This window comes from Grampus griseus (assembly GCF_964374135.1).
Source record: "Grampus griseus genome assembly, chromosome: X".
Lineage (NCBI taxonomy): Eukaryota > Metazoa > Chordata > Mammalia > Artiodactyla > Delphinidae > Grampus > Grampus griseus.
Window position 1 is genome coordinate 31542150 of NC_138999.1, and position 14363 is coordinate 31556512.

The 14363-nt window shown below is 38.8% G+C and overlaps 1 protein-coding gene across 1 annotated transcript in view; it reads left to right on the plus strand.

Moving 5' to 3' along the window:
- CFAP47 (cilia and flagella associated protein 47) overlaps positions 1-14363 on the plus strand; it is a gene marked incomplete at both ends in the record, with an annotated part of 513170 nt that overhangs the window by 277084 nt on the left and 221723 nt on the right. Inside the window, 4 exon segments of the mRNA XM_082682021.1 lie at positions 2772-2787; positions 2790-2792; positions 2796-2930; positions 13030-13118. Coding sequence (XP_082538147.1) covers positions 2772-2787; positions 2790-2792; positions 2796-2930; positions 13030-13118 — 243 coding nt within the window.

Here is a 14363-nt window from a genome sequence, read left to right on the forward strand (position 1 = left end):
CACGGGCCCAGCCACTCTGTGGCATGTGGGATCTTCCCGGACCGGGGCACGAACCTGTGTCCCCTGCACCGGCAGGTGGACTCTCAACCACTGCGCCACCAGGGAAGCCCACTTATGGTCATTCTTGAACTCCATTTTTCATCACCTTCCATGGAGAGCCCATCCATTACCTCATCCTATTGATTTTACCCAATGTATCTTAAATTTGACATCTTTCCTCTTATCTGTCTCTTCTATGCTAATTTAATGTACTATCATCTTTAAACTGGGCTACTACAATAGATTCTTAAAAGGTTTCTCTGCAATCCATTCTTTATATTAGAATGGCAGTAATTTTTTTGATGTAAATTTGGTCATGTTACTCTTCTGCTTAAAATATTCCAATAGCTTTTCATCACCATTAGGATATAGACTGAATATCTCAACATGGCCCATGTGGCCTTTCATGGCTGGCTCTTAGCTACATCTTGCATCACTAACACCCTTGCTCTCTAAGCTTCAGCACCACTGGCCTTTGGTAATTTCTTCAAGCACGTCATAATTTCTCATTTTAGAGGCCTTGTCTTGGATGCCTTCTTTCATCCCCTACAAATTCTACCTAACCCATTCTCGTCCTCCATATCCTACCTAACATATCACTTCCTCTGATCCTTCAGACTACATCACACTCTCCATTATGTGCCCTTCTGTCACTTCATAGCACATACATAATTTGTAATTTTCACATTTATTTTATGATGACATAATTAACGTCTGTCATATCCTATAAAATGAAAGATCCAGGAGATCAGGAATAGTGTATTTTTTTTCCAATTACTGTATCTCCCAAACCTAAAACAATGTCTGGAACATTATAAATTATAAATATTAATTGAGTGAATGGCTTTATCTAGTAATGAATTTTAGAATATCTAGAAAAATCCTAAGTCACTCACAGGTATCCTAACACAGAGTTTGAGCCTATACACCCAAAAAAAGATCTCAAGGTCAAATATTCTTTGTTTTCAATTAAATTTAAGCCCTTGAGCTTTTCATAATAGCCAAGAAAGTGTCCTTTAGCAGAGGTTGAGATTAGTGATATTATATCTGAATAAAATCCTCCCCATTCCTGCTGGTTGTGAGTTGTAATTTTCCCTAAGAAACAATTTTGAGAATATTTCAATTGATTTTGAAAGTCCTCCATTCATTTTACTCTGTGCTGCTCCCTAAACTCACCCATTTAACAGAGATTCCTCAAAGGTTCTGGGAAAGTTAAGCCAAAGTATAATGCCGAGAGAATCTATTCCCATCTCCATTCCCAACTGTGTCTATCCTAAGGGAAGGTGACAGGTGATAGTTTGTACAAAGAATAACTGTGATATGATGTATAATGCTAACTGTGCTAAAAGCCAGTGAAAAAGCAATGGTAAAAGGTCCCCACGGTTTACCACCCACAGCTGTGGCAGCAAGGCAAGGCAGAAAGACTCAGCCATTAAAGAAACATTGAGCCCATTTTTTATTCAGAGACCTCATTACTTCTATAAACAGTGAAAGCAAGAGTTAACAAAGGGGCCAGATCTCCATGTCCCTTATGCAGAGTGACACCAAAACAACAGGGACCAGATGACTGCATCATGCATGGTAGGACACCTGTTGCTGACAGTCAGTTTCATGCTGCAACTAAGCAGTTTCTAGCCTGTAACTCTACCCTGTAGGAGGATAGGCAGCAAGCCTCAGACCTCATCAGAATGTAGGAGGCAGTGAGAAACTGTCTGGTGACAGCCTCTCAGGGAGGATAGGGAGGCAAGTGAAAAATGTTCTTGTAGCAGTGCTTCCTGAAGTTCCATGCTCTTATGTTATGGGAGGATCACAGAGCTTTCTGCCAAGACTTATATCCACTGCAGTTAAGCCTTGCATGTGTTTGGCCTGTGTTGTTATGCAGGGCTGCCAGGGTGCCATGGTTGACTCATTCCCCTAGAAACTGGGAAGTAAAATTTCCGGATCCATCGATTCTTTAAACAATTCACTATGGTTTAGACTAGAAAGTTGAAGATTAAATGAGATGGACATGTTTTCCTTATTCTTTCTTTTAATTAAGTCTATCTTTCAAATAAAAGTCATGCTACTTATATACCGTTATTTTGATTTGAGGTTCGAATTTTATTTTCAACCACAGTTTTAAGTATTTTTTTAATTCTTTGTCTTTCTCATTTTTTCCTCCCTGCAATCAAAAGTCATTGATAGGGCTTCCCTGGTGGCGCAGTGGTTGAGAGTCTGCCTGCTGATGCAGGGGACACAGGTTCGTGCCCTGGTCCGGGAAGATCCCACATGCCGTGGAGCGGCTGGGCCCGTGAGCCATGGCCGCTGAGCCTGCGCGTCCCAAGCCTGTGCTCCGCAACGGGAGAGGCCACAACAGTGAGAGGCCTGCATACAAAAAAAAAAAAAAAAGTCATTGATTTAACTAAGAATGTGCCTAAACAGTAGCACAGAATGTCCTATGAAATTCACAACAAAAATACATATATGATTTCCTGTGGCTAGCTCTTAGAAAATCCAGTATTCAGTAGATTATACATACATTTGAAAGTTAACTTTAGGTTTTACATACTGGATCAAGATGTTTTGACTGACAGCAATAACTAGATTGTAGGCTTTCTAAGATCTGCAACAATCTTTAACTTTATTGTAGAAGTGAGTATTTGGCAGGGTGTGGTTACTAGGCACATACGCTGAATAGATGCTTGTTGTCTTTTTTCACTACAATATTTTCGTTTTCATCTTTTGTTAAATAGAAACCAAATTACTGTTTGGTTTGAACTCTGAAATTTACCAGTCGCTTCCTCCATCCTGCTGAAGCTTCACTGCTATTAATTTCAAAACCTAAGAGTGGAGCAGGAGGTACTATGCTGACTTTTGCTCTCAAGGGTGAAGTCCTCAATTTTAAAGCCATCGTAAGTAAATGTTACCTATTTTATATGTTTCTGCTTTTCTCAGGCCATGGAGTGTCCCAAGCACAGCTGTTCTAAGTTTCATCTCCTGGCAGCTCTTGTTCTTTGAGATCATGTGTGTATACAGACACAGATGTGTACTTAACTTACATTTGCACAGTTTTTGGCTTCTGTATTTCTGATATTTTTACTTTGATACTCTTTCTTTGGAAATAAGTCTCAATTTTATAATAGAAGTTAAAGGGACTTGTGTTTTTATAAATGTTTTATACAATTTTAAAGGTTACTTTCCATTTATAGTTATTATAAAATATTGGCTATATTTGCTGTGTTGCACAACACATCCTTGAGCCTATCTTACACCCAATAGTTTGTACCTTCCACTCCCCCCCACCTCTAGTAACCATTAGTTTGTTCTCTGTAACTGCGAGTCTGTTTCTTTTTGTGTTATCTTCACTAGTTTGTTGTATTTTTTAGATTCCACCTATAAGTCATATCATACAGTATTTGTCTTTCTCTGTCTGACTTATTTCTCTAAACATAAACATAATGCCCTCCAAGTCCATCCATGTGGCTTCAGATGGCAAAATTTCATTCTTTATGGCTGAGTAGTATTCCACTGCACACGCGCGTGCGTGTGTGTGTGTGTATATATGTATATATATATGCTGGACGCTTAGGTTGCTTCCATATCTTGGCAATTGTAAATAATGCTGCTCTGAACATTGGGGTGCATGTAGCTTTTCAAATTAGTGTCTTCATTTTCTTCATATATGTACCCAGGAGTGGAACTGCTGCATCACATGGTAGTTCTATTTTTAGTTTTTTGAGGAACCTCCATACTGTTTTCCACAGTGGCTGCACCAACTTACATTCCCACCAACAGTGTACAAGGGTTCCCCTTTTTTACATCCTCACCAACATTTGTTATTTGTGTTCTTTTTGATGATGGCCATTCTGACAGGTGTGAGGTGGTATCTCATTATGGTTTTGATTTGCATTTTCCCTGATGATTAGCAAGGTGGAGCTTGTTTTCATGTGTCTATTGACCATCTGCATTTTGAAAGCACTTGTACTGAGTGCTATTTTAAGTTCAGCTTTTTAGGATTGTATCTGTGCTTTTTATCAAGGAGCCATTCACTATACACGTAGCAATTTACATGCCCTTCTTCTATGGAGACTTGTGATTTAAGTTAAAGCAGTCCCCGGACCTATGTCTCTTTTTGTTTGAATTAAGGTTCGGTGGTTTACACAGCATAGAAAATGTTTCTCTTATAGGTGCATTCATCAATTTATCTTGAGTGTCCTATGGAGCAAATCCATTAGAAAGATTACTAAGACTGGCATTTAGTGAGATTTGATGATGTTCCAGGCAGAGTTCTAAGTGTTAATATCTCAAAGGTTGGGGCAGAAGGATTTTTAAACCTCTGTAAAATGGTTGTGATATTGCTTTGATTGACTTTGTGTAGCCATTAGTTTGTCTAAATATTATTTTCTACCATGGATGTATGGTAAAGAAGTAAATTTATGTTGCCAGATTTCCATATGGATTACAAAGAATCGTAGGTGTGCAGTGGCTTGAGTGGGAAGAAAGGAGAATGACTCTAGTAAAGGCCACTTGTGTGAGGAGAGCATTAAGATGCTCACCTGGACAGAATGGCTTATTCGATAAGGGCACCCAGGAGAGGGAGCAGGCATTTGATTGTCACTGAGATGTGTATTGTGATCTTCTGATTTCCTCCTGAATAATGAACTCTTACACTTCCCAAGCCTCTCACACAAATTCTCTGAAACAAAACATCTCTTTGCCACATGTGTCTAAGAGACCCATGGATGGTGTTAGCGTGTCATTATCATGGCTCTGGGGCAGAAAAGCTGACACTTGGAGCTTGTGTGATCTCTGTTTACTTCTCCATCTGGCTACTCATGGTCTTACACACCAGGAAATAGTTTGGAAAACAATGGAGAAATAAGGTGAGAATATGATTAGTCTAAAAATTTGGAATTCCTAGAATCTTTTCTTTCATGGAAGTCTTTTGGGTAATTTGAGTTTCAGTTTTATATATTTGTACATTTATTATAGTTAAAATATGTCAGTGCAGCCACCATGTTATAAACCCAGGCATGCCACAGTCACACACATTCCAACACAGATATTCTTGCACTCACACACCAGTGTGCACATGCACACACACACATACACACCTGCCCCTTCCTTATGTCATATGTATTAGGTATATATAAGATTGATTAATTTTCAAACGGAAAATCATACTCAGTCATTAACAAAATGAATTTTAAGGAAATCAATTTGGGAGACACTATTGTGAAAGATCATTCATTGGTTAGCATAGTACTATGGATCAGTGATGAGGAATAATCTATTTTTATTCTTTCCCACCCAGATTTTAACAGTATAATGTTTAAATATATTAATATCGGATCACCGGGGAAGATGACAGAAGAGTAAGATGCAGAGATCACCTTCCTCCCCACAGATACACCAGAAATACATCCACACGTGTAACAACTCCTACAGAACACCTACTGAACGCTGGCAGAAGACCTCAGACCTCTCAAAAGGCAAGGAACTCCCCACGTACCTGGGTAGGGCAAAAGAAAAAAGAATAAACAGAGACAAAAGAGTAGGGACAGGACCTGCACCAGTGGGAGGGAGCCGTGAAGGAGGAAAGGTTTCCACACACTAGGAAGCCCCTTCGCGGGCGGAGAGTGCGGGTGGCGGAGGGGGGAAGCTTCAGAGCTGCGGAGGAGAGCACAGCAACGGGTGCGGAGGGCAAAGCGGGGAGATTCCCGCACAGAGGATCAGTGCCGACTGGCACTCACCAGCCTGAGAGGCTTGTCTGCTCACCCGCCGGAGCGGGCCGGGCTGCGAGCTGAGGCTCGGGCTTCGGAGCTTAGATCCCAGGGAGAGGACTGGGGTTGGCTGCGTGAACACAGCCTGAAGGGGGCTTGTGCGCCACGGCTAGCCAGGAGGGAGTCCAGGAAAATGTCTGGAGCTGCCGAAGAGGCAAGAGACTTTCTCTTCCCTCTTTGTTTCCTGATGCACGAGGAGAGGGGATTAAGGGCGCTGCTTAAAGGAGCTCCAGAGACGGGCATGAGCCATTGCTAAAAGCATGGACCCCAGAGACAGGCATGAGACGCTAAGGCTGCTGCTACAGCCACCAAGAAGCCTGTGTGCAAGCACAGGTTACTCTCCACACCTTGCCTCCCGGGAGCCTGTGCAGCCCGCCACTGCCGGCGTCCCGGGATCCAGGGACAACTTCCCCAGGAGAATGCATGGCGCGCCTCAGGCTGGTGCAATGTCCTGTTGGCCTCTGCCGCCGCAGGCTCACCCCGCACTCCGTACCCCTCCTTCCCCCGGGCCTGAGTGAACCACAGCCCTGTAAGCAGCTGCTCCTTTAACCCTGTCCTGTCTGAGCGAAGAACAGACACCATCCGGCCACCTACACGCAGAGGCGGAGCCAAATCCAAAGTTGAGCCCCAGGAGCTGTGAGAACAAAGAAGAGAAAGGGAAATCTCTCCCAGCAGCCTCAGAAGCAGCGGATTAAAGCTCCACAATCAACTTGATGTACCCTGCATCTGTGAAATACATAAATAGACAACGAATTATCCCAAATTGAGGAGGTGGACTTTGAGAGCAAGATTTATGATTTTTTTCCCCTTTTCCTCTTTTTGTGAGTGTGTATGTGTATGCTTCTGTGTGAGATTTTGTCTGTATAGCTTTGCTTTCACCATTTGATCTAGGGATCTATCTGTCTGGTTTTTTTTTTTCTTTATAAAAATTTTTTTCTTAATAATAATTTTTTATTTTAATAATTTTATTTTAGCTTATTTTATTTTATCTTTCTTTCTCTTTCTTTCTTTCTTTCTTTCTTTCTTTCCTCCCTCCCTCCCTCCCCCCCTCCTTCCTAACTTCCTTCCTTCCTTCCTTCCTTCCTTCCTTCCTTCCTTCCTTCCTTCCTTTCTTTCTTTCTTTTTCTTTTCTTTCTTTCTTTCTTTCTTTCTTTCTTTCTTTCTTTCTTTCTTTCTTTCTTTCTCTCTCTCTTTCTTTCTCTCTTTCTTTCTCTCTTTCTTTCTTTCTTTTTCTCCCTTTTATTCTGAGCCATGTGGATGAAAGGCTCTTGGTGCTGCAACCAGGACTCAGCACTCTGCCTCTGAGGTGGGAGAGCCAACTTCAGGACACTGGTCAACAAGAGACCTACCAGTTCCACATAATATCAAATGGCGAAAATCTCACAGAGATCTCCATCTCAACACCAGCACCCAGCTTCACTCAACGACAAGCAAGCTACAGTGCTGGACACCCTATGCCAAACAACTAGCAAGACAGGAACACAACCCCACCCATTAGCAGAGAGGCTGCCTGAAATCATAGTAAGGCCACAGACACCCCAAAACACACCACCAGACATGGACCTGCCCACCAGAAAGACAAGATCCAGCCTCATCCACCAGAACACAGGCACTAGTCTCCTCCACCAGGAAGCCTACACAACCCACTGAACCAACTTTAGCCACTGGGGACAGACACCAAAAACAACAGGAACTACAAACCTGCAGCCTACAAAAAGGAGACCCCAAACAGAGTAAATTAAGCAAAATGAGAAAACAGAAAAACACACAACATATGGAGCAAGATAAAAACCCACCAGACCTAACAAATGAAGAGGAAATAGGGAGTCTACCTGAAAAAGAATTCAGAATAATGATAGTAAAGATGATCCAAAATCTTCGAAATAGAATACAGAAAATGCAAGAAACATGTAACAAGGACCTAGAAGAACTAAAGATGAAACAAGCGACGATGAACAACACAATAAATGAAATTAAAAATACTCTAGATGGGATCAATAGCAGAATAACTGAGGCAGAAGAACGGATAAGTGACCTGGAAGATAAAATGTTGAAAATAACTACTGTAGAGCAGAATAAAGAAAAAAGAATGAAAAGAACTGAGGACAGTCTCAGAGACCTTTGGGACAACATTAAACACACCAACATTCAAATTATAGGGGTTCCAGAAGAAGAAGAGAAAAAGAAAGGGACTGAGAAAATATTTGAAGAGATTATAGTTGAGAACTTCCCTAATATGGGAAAGGAAATAGTTAATCAAGTCCAGGAAGCACAGAGAGTCCCATACAGGATAAATCCAAGGAGAAATACGCCAAGACACATATTAATCAAACTGTCAAAAATTAAATACAAAGAAAATATATTACAAGCAGCAAGGGAAAAACAACAAATAACACACAAGGGAATCCCCATAAGGTTAACAGCTGATCTTTCAGCAGAAAGTCTGCAAGCCAGAAGGGACTGGCAGGACATATTTAAAGTGATGAAGGAGAAAACCTACAAACAAGATTACTCTACCCAGCAAGGATCTCATTCAGATTAGATGGAGAAATTAAAATCTTTACAGACAAGCAAAAGCTGAGAGAGTTCAGCACCACCAAACCATCTTTACAACAAATGCTAAAGGAACTTCTCTAGGCAAGAAACACAAGACAAGGAAAAGACCTACAATAACAAACCCAAAACAATTAAGAAAATAAGAATAGGAACATACATATCGATAATTACCTTAAATGTAAATGGATTAAATGCTCCCACCAAAAGTCACAGATTGGCTGAATGGATACAAAAACGAGACCTATATATATGCTGTCTACCAGAGCCCCACTTCAGACCTAGAGACACACACAGACTGAAAGTAAGGGGATGGAAAAATATTCCATGCAAATGGAAACCAAAAGAAAGCTGGAGTAGCAATTCTCATATCAGACAAAATAGACTTTAAAATAAAGACTATTACAAGAGACAAAGAAGGACATTACATAATGATCAAGGGATCTATCCAAGAAGAAGATATAACAATTGTAAATATTTATGCACCCAACATAGGAGCACCTCAATACATAAGGCAAATACTAACAGCCATAAAAGGGGAAATCAACAGTAACACATTCATAGTAGGGGACTTTCACACCCCACTTACACCAATGGACAGATCATCCAAAATGAAAATAAATAAGGAAACACTTGCTTTAAGTGACACATTAAACAAGGTGGACTTAATTGATATTTATAGGACATTCCATCCAAAAACAATAGAATACACATTTTTCTCAAGTGCTCATGGAACATTCTCCAGGATAGATCATATCTTGGGTCACAAATCAAGCCTTGGTTAATTTAAGAAAATTGAAATTGTATCAAGTATCTTTTCCGAGCACAACGCTATGAGACTAGATATCAATTACAGGAAAAGATCTGTAAAAAATACAAACACATGGAGGCTAAACAATACACTACTTAATAACGAAGTGATCACTGAAGAAATCAAAGAGGAAATCAAAAAATGCCTAGAAACAAATGACAGTGGAGACACGACGACCCAAAACCTATGGGATGGAGCAAAAGCAGTTCTAAGAGGGAAGTTTATAGCAATACAATCCTACCTTAAGAAACAGGAAACATCTCGAATAAACAACCCAACCTTGCACCTAAAGCAATTAGAGAAAGAAGAACAAAAAAACTCCAAAGTTAGCAGAAGGAAAGAAATCATAAAGATCAGATCAGAAATAAATGAAAAAGAAATGAAGCAAACAATAGTAAAGATCAATAAAACAAAGCTAGTTCTTTGAGAAGACAAAAAATATTGATAAACCATTACCCAGACTCATCAGGAGATAAAGGGAGAAGACTCAAATCAATAGAATTAGAAATGAAAAAGGAGAAGTAACAAATGACACTGCAGAAATACAGAGGATCATGAGAGATTACTACAAGCAATACTATGCCAATAAAATGGACAACCTTGAAAAAATGGACAAATTCTTAGAAATGCACAATCTGCCAAGACTGAATCAGGAAGAAATAGAAAATATGAACAGACCAATCACAAACACTGAAATTAAAACTGTGATTAAAAATCTTCCAACAAACAAAAGCCCAGGAACAGATGGCTCCACAGGTGAATTCTGTCAAGCATTTAGAGAAGAGCTAACACCTATCTTTCTCAAACTCTTCCCAAATATAGCAGAGGGAGGAACACTCCCAAACTCATTCTGCGAGGCCACCATCACCTTGATACCAAAACCAGACAAAGATGTCACAAAGAAAGAAAACTACAGGCCAATATCACTGATGAACCTAGATGCAAAAATCCTCAACAAAATACTAGCAAACAGAATCCAGCAGCACATTAAAAGGATCATACACCATGATCAAGTGGGGTTTATTCCAAGAATGCAAGGATTCTTCAATATACGCAAATCAATCAACGTGATACACCATATTAACAAATTGAAGGAGAAAAACCATATGATCATCTCAATAGATGCAGAGAAAGCTTTTGACAAAATTCAACACCCATTTATGATAAAAACCCTGCAGAAAGTAGGCATAGAGGGAACTTTCCTCAGCATAATAAAGGCCATATATGACAAACTCACAGCCAACATCGTACTCAGTGGTGAAAAACTGAAAGCATTTCCACTAAGATCAGGAAAAAGACAAGGTTGCCCACTCTCACCACTCTTATTCAACATAGTTTTGCAAGTTTTAGCCACAGCAATCAGAGAAGAAAAGGAAATAAAAGGAATCCAAATTGGAAAAGATGAAGTAAAGCTGTCCCTGTTGGCACATGACATGATACTATACATAGATAATCCCAAATATGCTACCAGAAAACTACTAGAGTTAATCAATGAATTTGGTAAAGTAGCAGGATACAAAATTAATGCACAGAAATCTCTGGCATTCCTATACACTAATGTTGAAAAATCTGAAAGTGAAAGCAAGAAAACACTCCCATTACCACTGCAACAAAAAGAATAAAATATCTAGGAATAAACCTACCCAAGGACACAAAAGACCTGTATGCAGAAAGTTATAAGACACTGATGAAAGAAATTAAAGATGATACCAACAGATGTTGAGATACACCATGTTCTTGGATTGGAAGAATCAACATTGTGTAAACGATTATACTACCCAAAGCAATCTACAGATTCAATGCAATCCCTATCAAACTACCACTGGCATTTTTCACAGAACTAGAACAAAAAGTTTTGCAGTATGTATGGAAACACAAAAGACCCTGAATAGCCAAAGCAATCTTGAGAACGACAAACGGAGCTGGAGGAATCAGGCTCCCTGACTTCAGACTATACTAGAAAGCTATAGTAATCAAGAAAGTATGGTACTGGTACAAAAAGAGAAAGATAGATCAATGGAACAGGGTAGAAAGCCTAGAGATAAACCCATGCACATATGGTAACCTTATCTTTGATAAAGGAGGCAAGAATGTACAGTGGAGAAAGGACAGCCTCTTAAATAAGTAGTGCTGGGGAAACTGGACAGGTACATGTAAAAGTATGAGATCAGATCACTTCCTAACACCATACACAAAAATAAGCTCAAAATGGATTAAAGACCTAAATATAAGGCCAGAAACCATCAAACTCTTAGAGGAAAACATAGGCAGAACACTCTATGACATAAATCACAGCAAGATCCTTTTTGACCCACCTCCTAGAGAAATGGAAATAAAAACAAAAATAAACAAATGGGACCTAATGAAACTTCAAGGCTTTTGCACAGCAAAGGAAACCATAAACAAGACCAAAAGACAACCCTCAGAATGGGAGAAAATATTTGCAAATGAAGCAACTGACAAAGGATTAATTTCCAAAATTTACAAGCAGCTCATGCAGCTCAATAACAAAATAAACAAACAACCCAATCCAAAAATGGGCAGAACACCTAAATAGGCATTTCTCCAAAGAAGATATACAGACTGCCAACAAACACATGAAAGAATGCTCAGCATCATTAATCATTAGAGAAATGCAAATCAAAACTACAGTGAAATATCATCTCACACCAGGCAGAATGGCCATTATCAAAATATGTAGAAACTATAAATGCTGGAGAGGGTGTGGAGGAAAGGGAACACTCTTGCACTGCTGGTGGGAATGTGAATTGGTACAACCACTATGGTGAACAGTATGGAGGTTCCTTAAGAAACTACAAATAGAACTACCATACGACCCAGCAATCCCACTACTGGGCATATACCCTGAGAAAACCATAATTCAAAAAGAGTCATGTACCCAAATGTTCATTGCAGCTCTATTTTCAGTAGCCTGTAGATGGAAACAACCTAAGTGTCTATCATTGTGTGAATGGGTAAAGAAGAGTGTCACATATATACAATGGAATATTACTCAGCCATAAAAAGAAACGAAATTGATCTATTTGTAATGAGGTGGATGGACTTAGAATCTGTGATACAGAGTGAAGTAAGTCAGGAAGAGAAAGACAAATACCGTATGCTAACACATATATATGGAATTCAAGAAAAAAAATGTCATCAAGAACCTAGGGGTAGGACAGGAATAAAGACACAGACCTAGTAGAGAATGGACTTGAGGATATGGGGAGGGGGAAGTGTAAGCAGTGACAAAGCGAGAGAGTGTCATGGACATATATATACTACCAAACGTAAAATAGATAGCTAGTGGGAAGCAGCCGCATAGCACAGGGAGATTAGCTTGGTGCTTTGTGATGACCTAGAGGGGTGGGATAGGGAGGGTGGGAGGGAGGGAGCTGCAAGAGGGAACAGATATGGGAACATATGTATATGTATAACTGATTTACTTTGTTATAAAGCAGAAACTAACACACCGTTGTAAAGCAATTATACTCCAATAAAGATGTAAAAAAAAATTGATATCACTATGTTATTTAAATGGACAGTTTTTTAGGTACTTTAAGTTTGTTTTTTATTTTTTATTTATTTTTTTTTGTGATACGCGGGCCTCTCACTATTGTGGCCTCTCCCTTTGCGGAGCACAGGCTCCGGATGCACAGGCTCAGCAGCCATGGCTCACGGGCGTAGCCGCTCTGCGGCATGTGGGATCTTCCCGGACCAGGGCACGAACCCGTGTCCCCTGCATCGGCACGCGGACTCTCACCCACTGCGCCACCAGGGAAGCCCCAGTTTGTTTTTTATAATTGAGGTTATTATTTTTTGTTATTATCATATTGTATGTTTTATATATTTTTTTTACCTTAGGCAAGTATAAAATGCAAATCTCCGTGTTATAAATGGAAAGAAATCATTGTGAATGTTAAAAATCCCTTCCACGCTGCTGGGAACTTCAGGTAAGTTATTGTTTTGACATAAATTCATTGCAATTAGCCATATTGAATCTTAAGAGAAGTATGTATTTTTCTTCAACATGAACTGTTTTGAGGAGAAATTTTATATATTTACATTGCTATAAATTTATAAGCATCAGCAGGTAAAATAGAACAAATAATGAAGGTAAATCAGTTTTCCTTGAAATGCTATTTGATCTAAGGCTGATCATATCAAATTTATGAATTTTGTCTCTAAGCTTTCTGTTTATTGAGATTTACAGTTCTTTCATTTTTTAAAACTTATAATTAATATACTTTTTAACTTCTAATTTTATCCTATCTGTTAATTTTCAAAAGTGAAATGTTGATTCAAGCGGAAAATTTATTTTTACCTAAAGCATCATGATTAATTCAAACTGCACATTAAACGTGCATTTGTGCATCTTGAGATTTAGCAACAACAATAACAACAGCATATATTTGAAATTAAAAGACAATAAATTGCTTAAGTATTATTTAAGGTCACAAGTAGAAAAATGTCTTTCTATAAATTTACATATAAATTTACCTTACGTATCGCTTAAATTATGAACTGTGTTTCCACCAGCTTTAAAAATCAGATCCTTACAGCAGTACTTGTGTCGAGACTAGAAGTTGTATGTATGCTTATTATTTTAGTAGTTGATAATTTCCAGTTTTTAAATCACTATATGTCTAGGCTTTTGGTAATTTCTTATTAACAATATCATTTATTTTTTACAAAACAAAAATTCTTTTTTTAAAACGGCTGGTGAATTTATGGTTCCCATGTTCAGTGAGGGAGAATTTTATTTACCCTAATTTTACTAAAGTGTTATATCAGAATGTAAGGAATAAAAAATACCAGAATATGTGGCATTAATCCAGTATTAAAATATGCCCTTAAGTAAACCAAATGACTGCAGTTCTTCAGAGGAAATCAGGATCAAACATGTTTAGACTTATTCTAGTGGTAGAACTGAAAGTAAATCTCAAAGTTCCTAGAATTGGTAGAATATTATAATTGTATGTTTCTCAAAAAATTATAATATTTTATTGTTATTTTATGGTTTATCTCAGATTGAATTAAAATTGTTACTTCTTGTGAGGAATGCATGGTTTGGTAAAGGACAAGATTGTTAATTGGGGACTTTTGACTCCTTCCTCTCTTATTTGAATGTGGCCTTCAAACTTAGGGAATGGGAATATGAACTGAAAAATTTAAGGCCAATCATAAAATTTGTAAAA